This window comes from Podarcis filfolensis, assembly GCF_964270895.1.
Source record: "Podarcis filfolensis genome assembly, chromosome: 2".
In the NCBI taxonomy this organism is placed as follows: domain Eukaryota; kingdom Metazoa; phylum Chordata; class Lepidosauria; order Squamata; family Lacertidae; genus Podarcis; species Podarcis filfolensis.
In genome coordinates this window covers 66541958-66563543 of record NC_139605.1, presented here as the reverse complement: position 1 = coordinate 66563543, position 21586 = coordinate 66541958, and the positions used below count along the sequence as shown (strand labels likewise).

General features: G+C 39.7%; 1 protein-coding gene across 3 annotated transcripts; it reads left to right on the top strand.

Moving 5' to 3' along the window:
- Window positions 1–6945: 6945 nt before the first annotated feature.
- LOC310756289 (UPF0461 protein C5orf24 homolog) lies at window positions 6946–20585 on the top strand. Of its 3 annotated transcripts, XM_083600031.1 has the most exons (3): window positions 6946–7261; window positions 15955–16384; window positions 18227–20585. In XM_083600031.1, the coding sequence occupies exons 2-3, from the start codon at window positions 15958–15960 to the stop codon at window positions 18265–18267; spliced, it is 468 nt and encodes a 155-aa protein (XP_083456157.1). In that variant the 5' UTR covers window positions 6946–7261; window positions 15955–15957; the 3' UTR covers window positions 18268–20585. The 3 variants fall into 3 exon arrangements, with proteins under 3 accessions (XP_083456157.1, XP_083456156.1, XP_083456158.1); XM_083600030.1 differs by having other exon boundaries at window positions 6963–7261; window positions 15955–20585; XM_083600032.1 differs by lacking the exon at window positions 6946–7261 and adding an exon at window positions 7887–7991 and having other exon boundaries at window positions 15955–20585.
- The last annotated feature ends 1001 nt before the right edge of the window (window positions 20586–21586 follow it).

Here is a 21586-nt window from a genome sequence, read left to right as displayed (position 1 = left end):
TACTGAATAGCTAATGTTTTTTCCTTACTTGGTATTTCACTCCAGCAGTTCAGCTACATTTTTAAAAGGAAGGTTAAATGCCAGGAGCTCTCTGTGATAAGCAACAGGTCACAAGAACTACAGTTTCAAATCTAGAAACATTGAAATGCTTTAAAACTAAGGTTGATTTTTTCTCATCTGGATCTGAGCTTATTTTGGTTTGAGACGTGGATGTTTTCTTGACTCAGCCAGCTTCTGCTGAAAGAAAAGTACGTGCATATTTGTAGACATAGTGGGTTCTATGTCAAATATAGGAGGTGTTTTTGTCAGTACCTACACTAAAAACATTTGCTACCTCTGTGGAAATTGACATAGAAAGTGATACGCTGGATCAGACAAAAAATCCATCCTGTTTCCCACTGGAAATCTTTGAAGTCTGCTTTGACTTTTAGCATCCTGAATAATACCATATCATCTGCTTACTAAACTACTTTATGTAACACTTCCTTTTACGTGTATAATTTGTACAAAGTTTGTAGGCTGTTAACTGCTTTGATATTTTATTCTTTAAAATGTGTAGTGTTATAGAATTGAAATTAATAATAATGAAGCTATGCATAAAAATGAAATACTTTTTGACAACTTGAGTTTTAGGTATTGATGAGCCATCAACTTGTAAACTTGCTTTTGCTTTGCTCCCCATATGTTCTCTCTTTCTTCTTCCTTGGATTCTTCATAATCTGTTCAACTTGTCCCTATAGCTATGTTTCCTGTTTGTTTCTGCTTTTTATATTGGCTAATTCTTTTCATATTCTACTTACATTTCTTCTGTTAACTTTTAAATGCCTTCATTCTTACAGCTCCACTTATTTATCTGCTACTCCACACACTCTTCGCTCCTGTAACGTCCACAGGATTATATCCTCCATATCCTGAGCTTGCCTCTTCTTGCTTGCTGCTCCCTGTCATTGGAATTCTTTACCACCTGACATCTGGCTAGCTCCTTCCTTTTATTTGTTTATAATATTTTTATCTGCTGAGCCTGTTTCCGGTTTTAAGCTTTTTTATTTTTATATATCAGTGTTTTTTATTGTAAGCTTAACTGATACAGATGTATGAGAAGGGTGGGGTAGAAGCATTTAAAAATAACAGTTCCTGATTTAAAAAATGTGCCTCTTTATACTAGCATCTTCTAACTGTTCTCAAACATCTACCCCTTTCCTTTCACTTCCCTCCCCTGCTGTGTCTTGGCTATGATTTAAGCTCTGATGGCAAAACCTTTTGTCTTCTTATGTAATGTATTTAGTCTTGAAAGATGCTTTGCAAATCTTATACCACTTGCAACTTGCTATCATCTGTTGGTAACATTTTATGTTAACATAATGGGGAGAGTGTTCCTGCGTGTGCATGCACGTTTATTTAATATATTTCTACCCCGCCTTTTAGGGCACGTTTATTTGCTTGCTTTTCCAGTCACATGACTGAAAAGGAATGTGCTGCTCCTATGATTATTTTTCTTGACCAAGATCTCTTCCAAATATGGTATCTGCTTAAACAAGTTTGTGTTCTTAAAGGCTAGAATAGAAGAAATCCTGCCTCCTACTTAACCCTGGTTTAGGACAGGAAAAATGCATTTTTGCTCAGCACTCTTGACTGAAAAATGTAAAATCCATAGATCAACCTTAAAATTATTATTTTTTAAACTGTTTAAAGATAACTTACTGTGCAGTCCTGTATTTATCTAGTCAGAAGTAAGTCCCAATGGGACTTATTCCTGGGGAAGGGAGTGCAGGATTGCAGCCTTAATTTTAGGGTTTAGTAACTTCTTTGTTTAGAAAGCATGCTTTAAAATAACAACTGTGAAGGTAGCTATTGATCAATATAGAGGAAATTATAGGGGTGCAGGGAAAGGACATGACTGACTGCCCTGGGAATCAGAAAAAATAGTTTGCAATTTGCAAGGCTAAGGATTGATGGTGTCTTCTGCATATGCACACACTACTCATTTTTATGTTGAGTTTCTTTACGCAGGTTAGAGAGGACTGTAATTCAGTGATATATTAATAAAATATCTACTTTTCCTACCACTGACTGAAAAAAGATTAACCCCTCCACCTCTACATTGGAGTAGTAAAAGGAAGAAGAGGTTCAGTCAGAAAAAACTATTCAAGCTATGTAAAGCTGTATATGGAGAAAAACTCATTCTTTAAGGGATGTCTTCTATGTCTTACAAATATGACTTGATGCGATGTCTGTTTTTTTGCTGCAGACTTCTAGGGAGGCCACAGATAAGATTAAAATCAGTGAGGCAGAAATAAGTCTCATACATAATTAACAAAATCATTATGGAGCACAAAAGCTGGTTTGACTGAAAAGGTTTCTGTGCTACTTCTTCCTGCTACTTAGTGTTCCGTAAACATGCAAAAACTCATACTACTGTTACTTCAGCCCTTTCTAATTCTTCCCGAGATCAAGGCTTTGGTTTGAGGTAAGATAAATTACTCATTTCTGCAGCTGCTTTTATTCCAAAGGTCTGAAATATTTTTAACAATCCTATCTGAGCTAGAGAACAAAAGCCATCGCATAACCCAAGAGGGGAAGGTCATGTCCATTTTTTTTAAAGCCACATTCTTGTTGAAAAGCACAGCCAAACAGCCTATTTAGTCTGGTAGAAAATATGGGTTTCCTGAGGAAATTCTGTGGTGTGTCTATAATAATACAGACCTCTTGTGGTGAAAATATTACACGTGCGTGTAGGCAGCATCTGCTGAACCCAAGATTTAAAGGGCACCTTGTTTCTCAGGCTACCTCATTCTGTTTGCCCTGGCATATTATTCTAGCACATTTACCAACCTTGCTCTTTACAGGGTATTTTATTTTCCAACATGTTCATGCTAGGAGTGGGAGAGTTAGTGGTAGTGTGCAAGCAGATGTAATGTAACAGCACCTAAAAAACTAAGCAAAACTCTCCTACAGGCCTAAGCCCCCTCTCTGAATTTGGCTGTTGTGCTATATGAGGAATGGTGCTCCTGATAGCAGAATATATGTGCTAGTAGGCTGCCACAATTGGATGTCACCCAGCTACTTTGGCTTTCACCCACTACTGTAATGAATACATTATGGAGATGTAAGGAAGTGATTTAAAGTACAGAATGTGCATTTTCATGTGTTGATAGAGTGCTGTGGTACTTGGTTTTTTTAAGCATATCAACCTGATATTACATGAACTTTCCACAGTAGTTTGTTTATCATTCAATATCCTTAGCTTCCCCTTGTATCAGAAACCTGAGCCAGAGCAGCAGGAGGACATCATGTTTGCTTTCCACTATGTCAATGTTTGAGGTCCACCAGCCCATCAATGGAACAGTTCTTAAGTATACTGGAATTCATTCGTTTCCCAAAATTCAGAAGGACACCCAACCTAGTTGGTCTACCACTGTGGCAGCAGTACAGAAGATGGTGATCTGACCACACAGCTAACATTGTATATATATTTATAATGTATATATTTTTAAACCTGCCAACTTGGGATAATTTTCCATTCATCTGCTGAAGTGGGCTCTAGTCCATGAAAGCGACTATAATTAATTGCTTAGTCTTTAAAGTTGCAGCAACACTGCTGTTTTTGCTGCAACAGTTTATTACCTCTTTGGAAACGCATGGCAGTAATTCATTAAGTAATAATCTGACATGATAGATGCCTTCTTGCCAATCCCAGTAATTCCAGGTGAAAATATAATCCAGTTTAAATAGAAATACAGGCAACTCATTCCTAAGAATATGTTCTAACTAGCACTGAACAATGAGTGGTAATTCAACCCTAGTATTCCCCAGTGTAGTAATGCTGTGGGCTGTTATGTGAAATGTGAAGCAGAGTCCCTTAGTCCTAGGAGGAAGGTAGCAGACGTGGTGTAACAATTCTGCTGCTGAGAGGGGCAAGGAACTAGACGTGGTTAAGAGGGAGAAAATATGAAGTGGCAGGGTTGGTGCTTGCCTTAATTCTGAGAGGAGACGATTCTACAGAGATGGTGCCACAACAGAAAAGGCTCTCATTCTGCTTGTCATCTCTCTAGGCTGCTGCACAACCAGGAAGGTCTCATCAGCAGACCTTAATGACAGCTCAGGCCAACACATAACAAAGCACTCCCTTAGGTAGCCTGATCCCAGGTTGTTTAAGGGTTCACATGTTTTTTTAGATGTTACAAGGAAATAGCACTCTCATGGGGGTGGGGCATCAGTTTTGTCTTTTACAATTGTTTGGTCCTTAGACTAGACAAAATTATTTGCTAGTCTGGTAGCTCACAGAATCTAGTTACTAGAGATACAAGCTAATAGTTTTCAGTGGGGTTTGCCTGCAACCAACTATGGCCATCCTATGAGTTTATAAATCAGAATGAAATTCCATGAATGTAAACATGCATTTATGTGGATACATTTGTACATCAATGTGGTGGCAGAGGAGTTTACACTATTGTCACACAAAAGTAGGACCTGTTTTAACTGAAGGAAGAATGAATATGTTGTCAACAAGAATAACTGATGTTTGTGCCACCATGAATATGTGCAGATAAATTATGAAGGTTTATGTTTCCCTAATCCTTGGTTTTGATATTGGGATGAAGGGTCCAGCATTCACGGATTCTGCGCTTCAGCTCATATTCTAAAAGGAGTCCATTTTATAGCAAGCCTTTCTAAGGAAAGAGCCAGCAAGGGAACTGCACTCTGGCTCCATTCCGCTTGCAAGCGTTATGAAGAGTGCAGTAGATTAATATTTAATTGTTTATTTGCTGCTGCAAAGACTCTGCTGCCTCATGCTGCATGTACCCAGCTACTTATGGGTAATGTGTGGCAGCAGGGTAGCAGCTGTCTTCCCTGTTCAAAATAACACAAGGTTTTGTGTTTTTTTTTAATCCACACAATGTCTTCCTTAAAAATAGTCTTTAAATCTAATGCTTATTTATACTGTGTGTGTGTGTAAAGGAAGTAAGGTGGCCCTTTTGAAGGGAATGCTGTAAAATAAATTTAGTTTTGAGGCAGATATGCTCTTGATACTAACCCTTCACATGCCCACATCAGAAGATAATTTAAAAACATCAGAGTCCTGGTGGTGACACCCTAAAGATTAGCAAATGTATTGTGGCATAAGCTGCTTTGGGCGAGAGCCCACTTTATCAGATGTAACTTATGAAAGCTTTTGTCACAATACATTTGATCTGATAATCTGTTTAAAACACAGATGACACAACAGTCTTGAAATTGCTATGGAATACTATAAAGGCCAAGTAGAATAGCATTTTATAAAACTAAGAATCTGCAAATATTAATTCAATTTAATATTTCTAATATTGTGTAGCATGTGTAGGTATAGAAATCACCCACAGAATGAAGCTAAGATCTCCTGTATCACTTACAGTACAATCCTATCAGTATTTATTGAGAAATAAAAGTCACTGCATTGAAAGGCATTTACTCCTAGGTAAGTGTGTTTAGGATTGCAGCTTTGATGTCATAACAGAAGGATCATGGTAACACTCATCCTAGATTTTTCTACAAGGATAGATAGATAAAAAACTTTCCATGATCCTTCTGTTATGACATAAAAGCTACAAGGAAGGGCTGTAACTCAGTGGTAGAGCATCTGCTTTACATGCACAAGATCCCAGGTCCCATCACCAGGTAAGGCTGGTCCACATCCCTGTCTAAAATCCTTAACTACTGCCTGTCATTGTTGACAACAGTGAGCCAGTGTCAGAGCTTGCACATAACTATGTCAAGAGCATCGGAAGAGGCTTGAGAAATGTGGGGCAGAGAGCTATAACTCCATTTTGCTTGCCTTGCACTGGATGCTCATGCAACTTTTGCCATTATGACAGCTTAAACCCAAGTTGAGAGGATCCAGCTGCAATTAAAAAAAATGCATTTAAAGTTCCACAGCTCATGACTCATTGTTGCCAAAACTGATTAAGATGCTTTGGCTGGTAAATTCTAACCTCTTGTTCTCTCTTCAGTCCCTCATCTCTTCCCTCTTGGCCATGTGTCTCCCCCCCACATCTCCTCTACCTTCGGTCTCACACTTCTCTTTCTCCCCAATCCACCTCTCACATCTGTGAGCATCCCCTTCCCACCCCTCCTCTCTAACACACGCGCTCTTGCGGCGAGCTTTCACCGCCTGAGGATAATAGCATAGCTGCCTTAAATTATTCCTCCAGCACATTCCGTTTTTTAAAATGAAAAAAGTCCAGTCCAAGTGACCAAAATGTTTCCAAACTTGGCATGCGTTCTACCCAAACCTACATTAATCACGAGTGAATTCTAATATTACTCAACATTAAGGCAGCTGCTTAATATGGAAAGGCTACTAGAACTACTATTCTTACAGTAAAGAGCACTAAGCACTTTCTTAAGAGAAAGTTGAGGCGATATTCCTATATGCATGCACGGCTAGGCAGGAGCAAGTCCCATCAAGTCTGATGTGTTTCCTCTCCTTGGCAATTGGGTTTAGGAGAGCCCTCTTACCGGCGCTCCCCTTGCTTATATTTTGCAGTCATTTAAGCTTTCAGCTGAATGCTCGCGGGCTGCACTTTTCCTGTTTCATTGCAATTCGACTCCACTGTTTACATTTTCCCTATCCACACCCGTGTGTGTGTGCGCGTTTTATACGTCTGCCAAATGGGGGCTAACATTTCATGGGGGGCGGGGTGATGAGCTTATGCCACAACAATACCGCACCGGCTCGCCTTCGCAGCGCTGCGGGGCTCTTTGTGGGCCCACGTCTCTCCCTCATTCCTCCTCTTCCGCCTCAGAGCAGGCGGCACCTCCGCCGCGGCCGAGCCAGGCCCTGAGCGGCTCCCCCGGCGAGCGGCCCCTTCCTCTCAGGCGTCCGCCTGCCGCTCCCTTCCTCCTCCTCCTCACAGACCAGCCGCCTCCCCTCCCCCTCCCCTCCCGTCGGCCTCTGCCTCTCCTGCTCGCTCCCGCGGCGCGTTGGCCCAGACCAGGAGCGCGCACGTCGCCACCACGGCTCCCTGCAGCTGCTCCGGCCCGGCTCTCGCGGCCCGCTCCGCTGTCTCCACTTCTCCCCCGCCGGTCTCGCTCTCTCTCGCCCGGCCGCCTGCGACGAAGGAAGCCGGCGGCGGCGGCGGGGAGGGGCCCCAGCGCCCCGCGACGCGTCCCGACGACGACGACGACGACAACCCTCGTCGAGCTCGCGCCTCGCGGACCGAGCCACCAACCGCCGCCGCCTTGTCCCCTCCCCTCCCCCTCCGCCCTGCCAAGAATCCCTCAGGTAGGAGCCGCCCCGGGCCTGCGAGTGCCGCCCGCTTCTCTCCTGTTCTCCGCCGCGCAAGATGGAGCCTCACCCAGCTGGCTCCAAAGAAAGGAAGGCAGGAAGGAGAGCGCCTTTCTCTCTCCTGGCGCCTTTCGGGCGCAGTCGGAGGAAGGCAGCACCCCCTGCGCCTCCCTCCTCCTTGCACCCCGGGGTGCCCGTGGGGTTTAGCGGGGTGGCACCATTTCCGCCGCTTCCTCTTACCCCCCCCCGTTTTCTGTATATCAAATTGTACAATTTGGTGGGTGGAATTGACGGACCCTTCTTTCACTGGGTGCCCGGAGAATAGACACCCAGACAGGGCAGCAATAGGTTGAACTAGATCTGGACAGCCTTTTTTTCTCTTTTTCCTCCCCTCCGTGTAGGCGAGACGGGGTGGGTGGCTTGGTCTGCAACACACACACACACACACACACACACACACACAAACACACCCTTCCTCCGCCTTATTTCATTTGTTCTCTTCAAAGGCCCTCACAAAATCAAAACTACGACTTTTTGTGGTGGTTGAAGCAGTCTAAATTTGCAACATCGCCGCAGCCACCCTTAGTTGTGCCGCGTCACATAAATATAACTAAATTGAAACAAAAAAAACCCGAATGCTAAAAAACCTAGGGGGGGAAACGGAGGGAAGCCTCTCCTCTCCTGGACTTCTGCCTATCATCCAAGTGTGAACAAAAGGGCTATGTAGGTGAGAGAGCGTATTAAAGGGTAACTTATTTAACTAGCCAGAGTAAGGCAGATGCAGAGTCTTAACAGCTTTTTGGCCCAAGTGGAATGATGGAAAAGGTTATCATTCCCATGCCCCAAGACCTATTTAATTTCCCCCAGTGCTGATAATGAGGCACCAATCTAATATAGACGCAGAACGACTGTGTCTTCCCTATGAATGTCCCAGGAAGGACAATTGTGCTCCAGTATGGGGTTGGAGGGGAAAGCAGGAATAAGCTGCTGTCAGTCTGCCTTCTGTTCCTGAACTGCTATGGTCACTCAGTAGCAGGGAAAGATATACATTTTGTGGTTTTTATAACAGTATCTCTCTAGAATTTGTCTTGTTAAGTATCCTATTAGTTAACAAAGGCACTTTGAGCTGTTCTCTTTGTGTGTGATTTCTTGTTTATATCTAACCAACTACATGTTTAATGAAAAACAATACCTGTCCCTGTATTTTGCACTTATGTGTAAGCATACCTTTAATATATGGGACTGACAAGTATTTGCATTGCTAGTTAACTTAAATATTATATTGATTAGTGCTACCCACATTTATTAAGACCTGCTGCTTAAGTGCATCTCATTAGACCATTACATGTATAGTATTAGTGTGTGCTTTAGAATTGTTTTATGGGATCTAAGTTTATGCTTGTAAACATTTAAAATGCAATCCTAACCCCCAATCCGTGTTTCTGGAGACGCGTAGGAGCCAACTCATATTCCCGTACACTGTTCTCTACACTTGCAGGGTATCTGGTACTTCTGGTGCTACAGAGTATCTAACTGCAGCACAGGAGGGATGGCAGATGCAAATGTATTATTGGTGATGGATCTGCTGGAGGACCCCCATACCAAGGTGTTTGGGGTAGAACTGGAGTAACAAGGATCCTCTGTATCCTAAGCTGGTCCACTTCCCAGAAAGGGGTCCAAATTGGGTGCCTCTGCTGCACCAGTCTGCAGCAAAAATTGTGATTTCAATCTCCCCATCTTCCAATCTAGCCGATGCAAGTAGGAGGGCTTTGGAGACACCAGTGGTTCTATCACTCCATTTTGCCCTGCTGTTTCCCATCCAGAGGTAGGATTGCTCCCTTAGGCTGCAATCCTATACACACTTATCTGGAAGCAGGTCCCAAATTCTTGTGTGGTTTACTTTTGATTGCACTATTATTGTTGTCATGCATTTAGCTTGTACATATTTTAAGCTTAGATGTTAATTTTATGGTAGATGTTTAGGAGAAATCTTTCTGCTCATGCAGATATAAGAAAATGTTTGTTGAACATCTTAGGTTTCAGCACAGTCTTTGCAAAACTAGTGAAGAGCATGGTAAAGTACAGTCTCTAGCATGTTTCAGAGTTCTTCTGCTATTGATAGTGTCTTTATTTTGCATCCTCAGATTTTTATTTGGAGGATAGAATTAGACATTTGAGCATATGTCAAGATCCCAGTGGAAGCTATTAAATTTGCCTAAGAATGTACATCAGACTGATTTTATCTCCAATACCCATTACAATATGAGAATTCCAGTTGCAATGTTTTTTGTTTAATGGTAAAAGCCAGAAAAGCAGCATGCCAACTGCCGCCCCCCCCCCCGTCCCTTAGGAGTGAAGTTGATTAGGCCAGAAGATTTCTGCTTGCACAAATGCCCTCTCTGTTAGAGGAGTTCCTGTGAGAAAGCATTCCAGCCTGCATTTTGACACAGCAGGCTGGAGTGCTTATTCACCAGACTACTTTGGTGGGAACCATTTCCATCGATCTCCCTCCTGAATGAACAGGAATGATGGGAATTGCAGTCCATGCTCTTGAAGGGCCAAAGACTTTCCATTCCTGACCTAAGGCATGTTTTGTGGCCACATGAGGTAGCACCCTCTGGCTCTGGTCAGTACCCAGATGGAAAATCACCTGTATCCTCCTCTCTGAGTAATGGAAGAAAGGCAGGATACCAAATGTTATAATTGTTTTATTATAATGCTTGTTCTGCTCTTTGCTACAGGAACTGCAAAGAGCAGCATACAAACTTACTGGGACAAGGTGGAAGAGTTCTATCCTTGACCAGATAGCAATTTTAGGATTGATAATAGAGTTGTTACCGGATTAAAGAGATATCAATTGATTAATTGTATGAGTCTTTGTCAGTTAACAGAGTACACTTCCATATGGTAAAAACAATAGAATGGAAACAAGATGAGTACCGTATTTTTTGCTCTATAAGACTCACTTTTACTCTCCTAAAAAGTAAGGGGAAATGTGTATGCGTCTTATGGAGTGAATGCAGGCTGCGCAGCTATCCCAGAAGCCAGAACAGCAAGCGGGATCACTGTTTTTGCTGCGCAGTGATCCCTCTTGCTGTTCTGGCTTCTGGGATTCAGAATATTTTTTTTCTTGTTTTCCTTCTCCAAAAACTATGTGTGTCTTATGGTCTGGTGCGCCTTATAGAGCGAAAAATACGGTAATTTCTGTGTTGTTAATGCATACTCACATATGTTGTATGTGTACTTTATAAGAGACATTCCTATGTTACATGAAAGGGGGAACACCTTTTAAAATACTTGCTATTTGCAGTTTTATGACTTTTATAAAATATTTTGCTTAAAAATATGCTGTCTGATTAATCCAGGAAAAAAAAAATTCCTTCCAGTAGCACCTTAAAGACCAACTAAGTTAGTTCTTGGTATGAGCTTTCGTGTGCATGCACACTTCTTCAGATACGTATCTGAAGAAGTGTGCATGCACACGAAAGCTCATACCAAGAACTAACTTAGTTGGTCTTTAAGGTGCTACTGGAAGGAATTTTTATTTATTTATTTATTTTTTGACTATGGCAGACCAACACGGCTACCTATCTGTAACTGATTAATCCAGGTAACTTTTTCGGCCAATTAACAGTTCAATTCTATATGTACCTACTTGGAAGTAATTCCCATTGACTTATTTGCAGTTTCCTTCCAAATAAATGAATTAAGTGGGGAAAATAATATATTCATAAGACTTAGGCACATATAAGATTGCACCGTAAAAGTTGTTAAAACTGATTAAATATTGTAGCTTCTTTATTTAATCATGTATGGCCTGCCATTTTGTTAAATTAATGTTCAATTCAAGATACTGAACCTGATTCACTGCTGCTGCTTATCAGTAGCATGAAGCAAATAGTAGCATAAGGCTAATCTAACATTTCCATTGTTTGGGATATTTTTAACTAGAGGAAGTTGCATATACACCTTTCCTTCTATTAATAGCCTGTATAACTTTCTCCTGTATCCATCTCTTTCCCCCATTTGTCCCTGCAAGAATAAATTGTTTATCCACAAAGAATAGTAGAATAATATTGCATCAGCCCCATGTCCTATGTGAGGACCTAGTTCAAAGTGCTGATTTTAAACTTTAAAGCGCTTAATTGCTTTGAAGCAGGATAACTGAAAGATCACATTTTCTCACATACACCTAACTGAACATTGAGATCCCCTTTCAGAGGCCTGCTTCAGTTGCCCTTGCCAAGTGAAGTAAGACAGTGGCTACCAGGTCTTTTTTGTGCTAGCTCAACTGTTCAATGCCCTTCCTAGAGAGGATCAACTGGCACCTTCTTTATGGCCTTTCTAGGACCATGTGTTGCCCTTAGCAACAACAACAACAACAAACCTGTGTGAAATTAAGTGTTTTATACTAAACCACTCTTGAGTGTTGTGAATTTTTTCAGTACAGTGGTACCTCGGGTTACATACGCTTCAGGTTACATACGCTTCAGGTTACAGACTCCGCTAACCTAGAAATAGTGCTTCAGGTTAAGAACTTTGCTTCAGGATAAGAACAGAAATCTTGCTCCGGCAGCGCGGCGGCAGCAGGAGGCCCCATTAGCCAAAGTGGTGCTTTAGGTTAAGAACAGTTTCAGGTTAGGAACGGACCTCCGGAACGAATTAAATACTTAACCCGAGGTACCACTGTAACTTGGTTTCATTATTTTTCCTGGATATTTAATAGCAAGTTGTTATATATATTTTTTTACATTTTATTTTATCATTTTTGTGAACCGCCCATAATTCAATGTTTTTAAGTGGAATTAAATTACTAAAGTAAATGATGATGATGATGGAATATACATGGTGTCCTCACATGCTTCTGGCTAAAAGTAAAACATTGGAAGTGTGCCTGCTGCACACCATGACTGCATGCAAGACAAATGCCCTACTTGGAAGTTATATATAATATGTATTTATAATACACACCTTCTGCATTGTCATGTATATACTTGGCAGGAAGCATTGATAGATGCCAGCTTCCTATGGTGTGCATTACACAACATGTTTTGATTTATTTATTTATACATACCCCGCCCATCTGGCTGGGTTTCTGGGCGGCTCCCAACAAAACACTAAAAACAAAATAAAACTTCAAACATTAAAAACTTCCCTAAACAGGGCTGCCTTCAGATGTCTTCTAAAAGTCAGATAGTTGTTTATTTCCTTGACATCTGATGGGAGGGCGTTCCACAGGGTGGGTGCCACTACTGAGAAGGCCCTCTGCCTCATTCCCTGTAACCTCACTTCTTGTAGGGAGAGAACTGTCAGAAGGCCCTTGGCGCTGGACCTCAGTGTCCGGGCTGAACTATGGGGGTAGAGACACTACTTCAGGTATACTGAATGACCAGGTGCATGTGGGATTCATGCAACTCCTTACTTTGAATTCACTTCAGCATAGGAAGCTTGTTGTACATGAAGCAGCACTGCATGAAAGCTATCTGGAAGCCAGTGTACAAGTAGCCTTGATCAATCTACATTACAACAAAGCCACTGGCATAGCTGCTGCTGAGGTTAGTGGAGAAATCCTCCACAGACAGTGGGGTCTCCAGTGAGCACCATGACACTTTGAGGATAAAAGGTAAAGGTACCCCTGCCCGTACGGACCAGTCGTGTCCGACTCTAGGGTTGTGTGCCCATCTCACTTAAGAGGCCGGAGGCCAGCGCTGTCTGGAGACACTTCCGGGTCATGTGGCCAGCGTGACAAAGCTGCATCTGGCGAGCCAGCGCAGCACACGGAAACGCCATTTACCTTCCCGCCAGTAAGCGGTCCCTATTTATCTACTTGCACCCAGGGGTGCTTTCGAACTGCTAGGTTGGCAGGTGCTGGGACCGAGCAACGGGAGCGCACCCCGCCGCGGGGATTCGAACCGCCGACCTTTCAATCGGCAAGTCCTAGGCACTGAGGCTTTTACCCACAGCGCCACCCGCGTCCCTACTTTGAGGATAGATGATCCTAAATTGTCACATTGACAAGGTCATTGATAATAAAAGGGCTTGTGCTTCAAATGGTTGATCATTGTTTCCTAATGTTAAGACACTGTATTTCAACACCACTTCGAAGGCCAGATTACATGTTGACTGGTATACCATTAACACCTCTAGTTTACCCACCTTTCTAAAATGTTCTTCAGCAGACAGGTCAGGTGTTGAAAATTAATGTAAGTTTTTTTGGGGGAAAGTTAAGCCCCTTTGATGGAGAAATTATTGAATTAAATAGTTCAGTGTCATCTTTCTAAGCAACAATGTGGTTTTCACAGATTGCTGAACAATTACAACATAAGTAGATTTGTGTGTCATATTACCTAATTCTTTCTAGGCCAAGTTTAATAACAACATTTCCATAAAAATTCCATTGATGCCATTGCTTTTGAAACAATCTGGGAAAAGAACAGTCCTTTCATAATAATGCACCTGTTTAATGAATTAGCTTTTCTTAAGATCGGAGATGACATCATACTGATTTACTTTTGGTATATATTCAAATATTCTCTAAAATAGATAAATATTTCAAAGCTTACATTCATTTAGAAACTTCCATTTTGTTTTCAACCTGGATACCAAGACCACAGTTAGTATTTTGGAAATGTAGACTAGAGCATCATCTTTGAAGGAAAGAGACCTAGAATAAACAAGAAGCAGCTATACAAACAATCAGTAAAGAGAGAAAGAATTACACCACTACTGAGCCCATATTATGAGACCAACCAGTTAAGAGGCTTTTAAGAGACTGATAAACAATGGGTCACATCAAACCTTTGGTTTGATTTAATCCTCATCAAAACCAGAAGGATTTACATGGGAGATGTCATATCTCTCTATCTATGAATGAATAGGAGAGCTGCTTCATAACAAATTCATCATACCTATGCTGAAAAGCAGGAAAGAAAAAACAATGTCTGGTACTTCATAATTGATTCTACTGGCCTCCCATCCTGAGTTTGCGAATATAGGCAGGCATTGTAAATTTGGAGCATTAAAGAGAAAACAATATTAGAAGACACTGAGATCCAGCACTGAGGGCCTTCTGGCGGTTCCCTCATAGCGAGAAGTGAAGTTACAGGGAACCAGACAGAGGGCCTTCTCAGTAGTGGCGCCCGCCCTGTGGAACGCCCTCCCTTCAGATGTGAAGGAAATAAGCAGCTATCTTCTTTTTAAAAGACATCTGAAGGCAGCCCTGTTTAGGGAAGTTTTTAATATTTAATGCTGTATTGTTTTTAACACTTGATTGGAAGCTGCCCAGAGTGGCTGGGGAAACTCAGCCAGATGGGCAGGGTATAAATAATAAATTATTATTATTATTATTATTCTATAATGATATATGCCTTGGAATGGGGAAGATAGTTTAATTTCCTATGGATGCAGAAACACTTTCTTAACGAAAGCTAAAATATGAGAGCTGACCCTGCATCCTTAACTATCTTAGAATAGAGAATATGAATACAGTTGAGAGAGGACTGGTCTTTAGTATATAGGAAAACATGGAAATTGATTGTGGCAGAGAAATCGCAGCAGTCCAGAATTCACTGTAGACTATCCACTCTTAAAACCAGTTTCCAGATGCACAATATAAACTGTATTAAAACCATTACCCTCAGTTTATGGCAGGGCTGTGTGGCCAAAGTAATGTGCTGCCACTTGTGCAAACACTTTCTGGTCTTTATTTTTCCAGGAACTAATCACAAAGCAACAAATAAACATTGACTCCCAGTTAGCACTTCTGAATAGTGCTTCTAAAATGACAGATATTAAAAGTAAAGCTCTGATTTTGTATCTACTATTGACAGTCTGGTTTTGAAAAAAGACTATAAAAAGAGCCAAAAGAGAGTATGCAAAATGTGAAGTATTATGTCAGAGAAGCTAACATAAGCTGAGCATGGGGGGGCCAAATTATTTTTGGAATGGTTTGATTTTATTATTTATATTCACACACACAATATAAACAATAGAGTACCACCATAAAATATCTATGTCCTTTTAAATGTGTTTGTTGGAAGGGAGGTTATTGGTTTGTTCTTGTTCTTGTTTTTATTATGTATTTTGTGTTCTCATTTTGTATCTTTATGTTGTGAACTGCTCATGATCTTCAGATGAAGGGCAGTATAAAAATTTAAGAAATAGAAATAAAATAAAATGTCAGTATACACTTACTGGAATGGCTTTTTCAATTCTTGGTCATGTCAGATATACCTGAAAAGAACTAAGAAGAAAAATATGAAAAAATACAGTCAGTAGAATCCTATCTATACATAATAGCCGCTGAAACATTATTTTTTATGTTCCTGTAAGTTTTATAATTATGAAATCAATAAAAATTAATTTAAAAAGAAACTTTTGGTTCACTGTGATTTTTTTTAAAGCACCTATCATCGCAATGCTGAAACTCTGTGTAAGATTTATTTGTGCTAAATCAAAGATTAATGCAAAAATGTAAAATTAGCAGAAACCTATGCTGTAATATATTGATAGTGTTTTGGAGTAGTATTTGATTAATGAGTCTGTTGATATTCAAGATGTCTTGTTTAGGTGTTGGTTTGTGCCCTGTGCTGATTTGTCTAATTTTGGAGGGCATTGCAAATATTTCCCTGCTGAATGCTACCTTATTATTTTTTTTACATCTCTCCCTCTTTCTCTCTCTCTTTTGGTAGAAAATGATGCATCCTGTTGCCAGCGGTAACTCCCCTTTCTGTGGGCCTGGGAAGAGTTCTTGCCTTAATGATGACAACGTGACCCCCACTGATCAGTTTGATTTGTATTCCACACAACAAACCAAGTATAGCCACACAGTCAGCCACAAGCCAATACCATGCCAGAGACAAGATGCGTTAAATGAACCACATTTGCAGACCACAAGTGGCAGGAGTATAGAGACGAAAGATGATATAAAGAAAAAGAAAAACCTCAACAGATCTGGTAAACGTGGAAGACCTTCGGGGACCACAAAATCAGCGGGCTACAGAACGAGCACAGGTAGACCGCTGGGGACCACCAAAGCAGCTGGATTTAAGACAAGTCCAGGTAGACCCTTGGGTACAACTAAAGCTGCAGGATACAAAGTCAGCCCAGGGAGACCTCCAGGTAGCATTAAAGCTCTATCACGGCTTGCAAATCTAAGTTATACTTGTAGCAGCGCAGCATTTCCCTATGCTGTGGTACATAACAGAGGAGTGCATGCTGCTGGTGAAACAAGTAGCAAAATCAAGCAACCCGCTGAGTGAAAAACGAGGAATTAAGTAACATTTCCTCAGTAATTCTTTTTAAATTATCTGAGTTGTGGCATGTTTTTTTCACTTCTTTTGTAACGTTTCCATAACTTACTTTCCTACATTTTATTTTTTTTAAGATGTCATATCATAATCACTTAATGTTTCTTACGTTTACAAGCGGACTCCTCAGTGGTGCCCTTGTCTATTTCCAGAAAATAATTACTAATATTCTAAGTGTCAAAGTTATTGTCTGGCCATGTTAGTTATGTGGTTAGCAATTCAACTAGCAGAATTCTGCATCCTAGGTTATTTATAGTCAAAATAAAGACTTGTTCAACAAGTAACCAGAAGAAACTAATAGAAACCAATTATTCAGGACAGCTTTACCAGGAATAGTTCTGTAAAGTTTGCAGTGTACGTGTCTCTTTTTTCTTTTTCTTTTTGTTAATAGGAGGAAGTAGAAAAAGAACTAAATTTTCCACAATGGCTGGAACTTAACACGGACCTCAATATTTGTAGATACTTCAAAATTTCAAAACTATATTTTTTAAAAAGTGGTCATTCCAGGCAGTCATTGCATTAAAGTGCTATCAGTTTCAAGTAATCCAAACATTTAAAAAAAATCCTATGTAGCACCTGATATATATCCAAAGTGCTATTTTTCCATTAAAGTATGGTAGCTCTCCTGCATATGCTAACTGTTGGACACTGACTTACAATTTATAAAAGCCTAAGACTACACATACCAAATCAAAAAGAATTAAATATTTGAAATATTTTATAATTTAACTTCTAAAAAGTGCTATCAAATATGCAAATAATGTACAGGTGTAGTAAAAGTTGTGGCTGAGATTCTGCACATTTGTGTGCTCCTAAATCCAGTCCATTTCAGTGACATTTGGCATACACAGATATATGTGAGATTTGCCCTGTGTTCTCAGATCTGTCAATAAATATACACATTTTAAGTGACTGCAATATCTGCATAGTTGGCAGCAGTTTTTTAGGATTTCAAATATTTGGTGTGGTTGAAAATTATACCTTTCAGATAGATAATCTTGTCATGTTTAATAATTTTGCCAGTGGAAGTCTTATTTATCACACATACTGTAGCTAAGAGAGCGTATATCTACCAAAGGATGACATTTCATGGATCATAATTGGAAATGATACAGTTGATGCACAAGCAAGTTGCAATTTGATGTGTTTATAGACCCCAGATATATAACAAACTATTGGAATACATCTATGCATGGAGGTGCAGAACTATACATACATTTTGCCATTTTGTGCACCTAAAATAAATGTTCTGCATTGAATTGGGTATGTGTTGTTATTTTTTAAAATGTGTATGTGTGTGAGAGAGACAATGTATAATACACACATTACGTTGTAACTGAATAAACTCTCAATATTGAATATATTCCAAATATTTCTTTAGAACTAAAGCTATTCTGAAAATAAGTTTACATATAGTTATAGATTAAAAATTTAAATTTGTATCTTCAAATACGCAAGAGAGAGGTTATAGATAAATATTTGCAAATTCATGGGGACAGACTTCTTTCAGGTTAATTAGAGAGATGAAAATGAACAGTATTGATTCTTTTCCTTTGTAAGATAAATATTGTGGCCTGCTGACATTTTGATGACAACTCTGATTTTAGTAATGACAACTTAAGAAATGGATGTCATTTCATGCCTTTTTTATCAGGAAAAAAGCAGCAAGCCTTCAGGTGTTCCAGTGATGCCTAACTCATAATGAGCTGGACTTTATCCTGTATTTTATAATAGGTGTGTTGAATTGTTTTGGGGGGACTTTGTATGCACTGGCAACCTTGAACCTCAACAGTACTGGAAGGCTCTTTAGTCATGTAAACTAATGGCAGCTAAATGCTGGTAAAATAATTTTTTGCTGAAGCTATGAAGTCCATTATATATTTCCTCAAGAAACTTCGGAATATGAAACTCTTATTAATTTTCCCCACAGTGGTGCAACTTCTGACACACACAGTGCTAATGTGAGCTAGTTCACCCTCAGGACATATATTGTGTTGGCTGTTTTGTTAGATGGTTCTTTTTTTTCCAACCCAGAGGCTGCTTCAGACCCTTTCTGAACTCTCTCTAGGAAAGCAGCTGAATGTAAAAACTACAAGAACGGCACACCTTACTGGCAAGGAGCAAGTTGCATGTCACCAATGTACCTTTGAGTAACTCTACTTACCTCCTCCTGTTTTTTAAAGCTACCCTTTTATTTCTCACGTGTGCATCTCCTCAATGGTGTCGTGCAGTGTGTTGGGAGACAACGCAGATGCATTATTGCTCTAGTATAATGAATTTTGTATTCACATATGCTGAGAAAATAATGAACTCATCTAAGCAATTTATGTTCATTTATAGTGCTTATTAATTATATCATATGGAAAACTTACCCATTAAAATAACTTAATATTGTAAGTTGGGAGGGGGGGCCCAGAAAAATCCTCTTTCATTTCTCTAAAGGGCAGTTTAACGCCTGGATTTGTTAATGAGGCCAGAAAAACACTGTTGGGCATTTCTTGATTCCAGTTCATTTTATCCTCTACTGCGGTTTACAAGTGCCATGCTGTGGGGGAAAACAGAAGTCAAGAACTTGAGATGTTTGAATGGTATATTCAAATATTTTTGCTACTCCTGTATATAATCTCCAGAATACATTGTGTTTTTCTTTTTCTTTTCTTTTTTTGTAACACTGTCTCTTGTCATGACAAACACTGAAACAGCATGTTAATTCCTATACTTTGATATTATTGGAGAGGGGGAGGAGGAATGTCCCTTTCTCCTTGTAGTATTAATACATGATTTGTAAAGCAAATTGATAATTTTATATTATATACCTTAATTCTGCTCTTCATAAGCTAGGATTGTTGATGTGTATTGGCACTGTTCAGAAAATCTACATGTCAAACTTGTGTTCACTTTTCTTTTGATTTAAAAATAGCCTTTTTCACTTTTTGATAAAGCAATTAGCATAATTAAGCATTAAGAGAGATCTATACTACAGCCGCTATTTTAAACACTTACAGAAATTGCTGTTCACTTTCTGGTGAAATTTACTTAAACCGTAGAACCAAATAATTTTACTTCTATTTTTGAAGTCTTGCACTGGATATTTTCAAAATCTTTACACACACACATACACACACACTGCTGTAAGTTTAATTAGGGGCTAACTATTGTGAAGGTGGCATTTTTTAAAAATACAGGTAATTTTCTTAAATGAATTCATGTTTTGCAAGTTTTGAGAACAGAACTTCCTGGTCAGGATTCATCTGGCATTTCTGTTTTGCAGTGGTCCATTTCAATTATGCTTTGAAGTTGCTTTTGGTCTTGGGACAAACCCAGCAAGTCAGGATAATGCATATGGGATGAGATATTCCCTGATCTACAATGCAGAAGGCAGTTAATATCAGAGCATTAACCTTTGCCTTCTTTTGAAAGACAGAGTAGTAGAGATAACTTTACAGCTTTTTCCTAAGTTGTCATTCTGGTTTTTATTACTGTATGTATAGAGCAGCATCAATCAATTTATTAAATACAAAACAGTTTATTGTAATCAAAGTTCTTGGATTCCACTTATATTCACATTATGTTTTATTATTATACACATATTTAACATAGTTCAAACATTATTATACATGTAAGAAAATACTAGAGCGGCCTTTCCTTCTGATTTTTTTCCAGATAGATAAATCTAGGTTCTGCGATGTGTAATCTATTTCATCTTGAAAGTTATAGTAATTTTATGAAATTTTTCAGAAATCTGCTTAAATGGGCCATTTTAAGATTCTCACCTTTCACTGTTTGCTTTTCTGATGGGATGGGTTATTTTGGTGGAAACAGTTGCTCATTAATTATCACCCTGTCTTCTGCTGTAAAAAGTCTGATTAGATACTGTGTATGTTCTTATGTCCATGAACTTCAGCTACTCGTGTGCAATTGTCTGTATGGGAATGGAGTAGTGTTCATGATCTGTATTTACGTCATCATATGGATGTATATTTATTAATAAAGTAATTGCTTTAAACACCAAATAACTTTATTACTGGATGTTTTCTATTCTTGCCACCCCCACCCCCATACAGTATAAGTTGAAACCCAGCAAACACCTGTTAAATTAAGCAGCTTTGCAGATGAATGAAGCAACTCAACTGTTACCCATAAAAAGAAATGGAAGGTTTTGAACTACTTTTTTCTATACTTTCCCTCGTTTGTTCTCTATCAGATGGCTATATTTTCCAAACAAAAATAATTCCCAACTCCCTTCTCTCCCCCACTTTATTTTCTGAAAGTATTAGGGATTGGGCCCACCATATAGGGATTGCTTACTCCCTTCCTGCTTGTTGTTATCATCAGGCTAGCTTACCCATCATAATTAGGATGCTGGGCAATGCAGATAGTCTTAGTGGCCATAAACAGCAATATTGCAGCCCCACTATTTCTTGAAAGACTTTCAGAAATGTTATAAGACCACCTTGCATTAATTTTAGTGACAGTTCAAACCTTGGTTTGAGTGACTTCAGGTTTTTTATTTATCTGAATTTATTATATGTATGTTTTCAACTTACATCAATAGACTTGCTCTGTAATTCGACAAGGAAAACATTTTTACAGTAGTATTGCATATAGAGGAGGGGTGGGGAACTGGATCAGATCAGCCGGCTGGATCCAGATCTGAGCCACTCTCTGCTGACCACTTTTGACTGGCAGGTGTCATGTGACAGCCATTTATCCAAACTCCAAAAGGAAGAATCAGCAGCACACTCTTAAGTGCGTTCCTGAGACTTCCCTTCTTTCTTTGTAGCCTTGGCTTGAATTGAAGCTGCTACTGCTGCCGCAAAGACTCTTGCAGAAAGCAGTGCTAATTGTACACCCTGTTTTGGCAGGGATCAGCTCCACTTGGGTGCTCTGATTGGGAGCTCCTGAGTGGAGCTGACCCCAGTGGTCTTTGCTTTTAAAAGCACTAAATGCAGGTCTTGCTTGCCAAGGAACAATTCAGAGCACACTTTAAGACTCCTGGTGGTTTCTTTGCAGT

Bases quoted from the DNA above. Each gene is read 5' to 3' on its own strand.
- LOC310756289 (XM_083600030.1), top strand. From the start codon at position 15,958: ATGATGCATCCTGTTGCCAGCGGTAACTCCCCTTTCTGTGGGCCTGGG.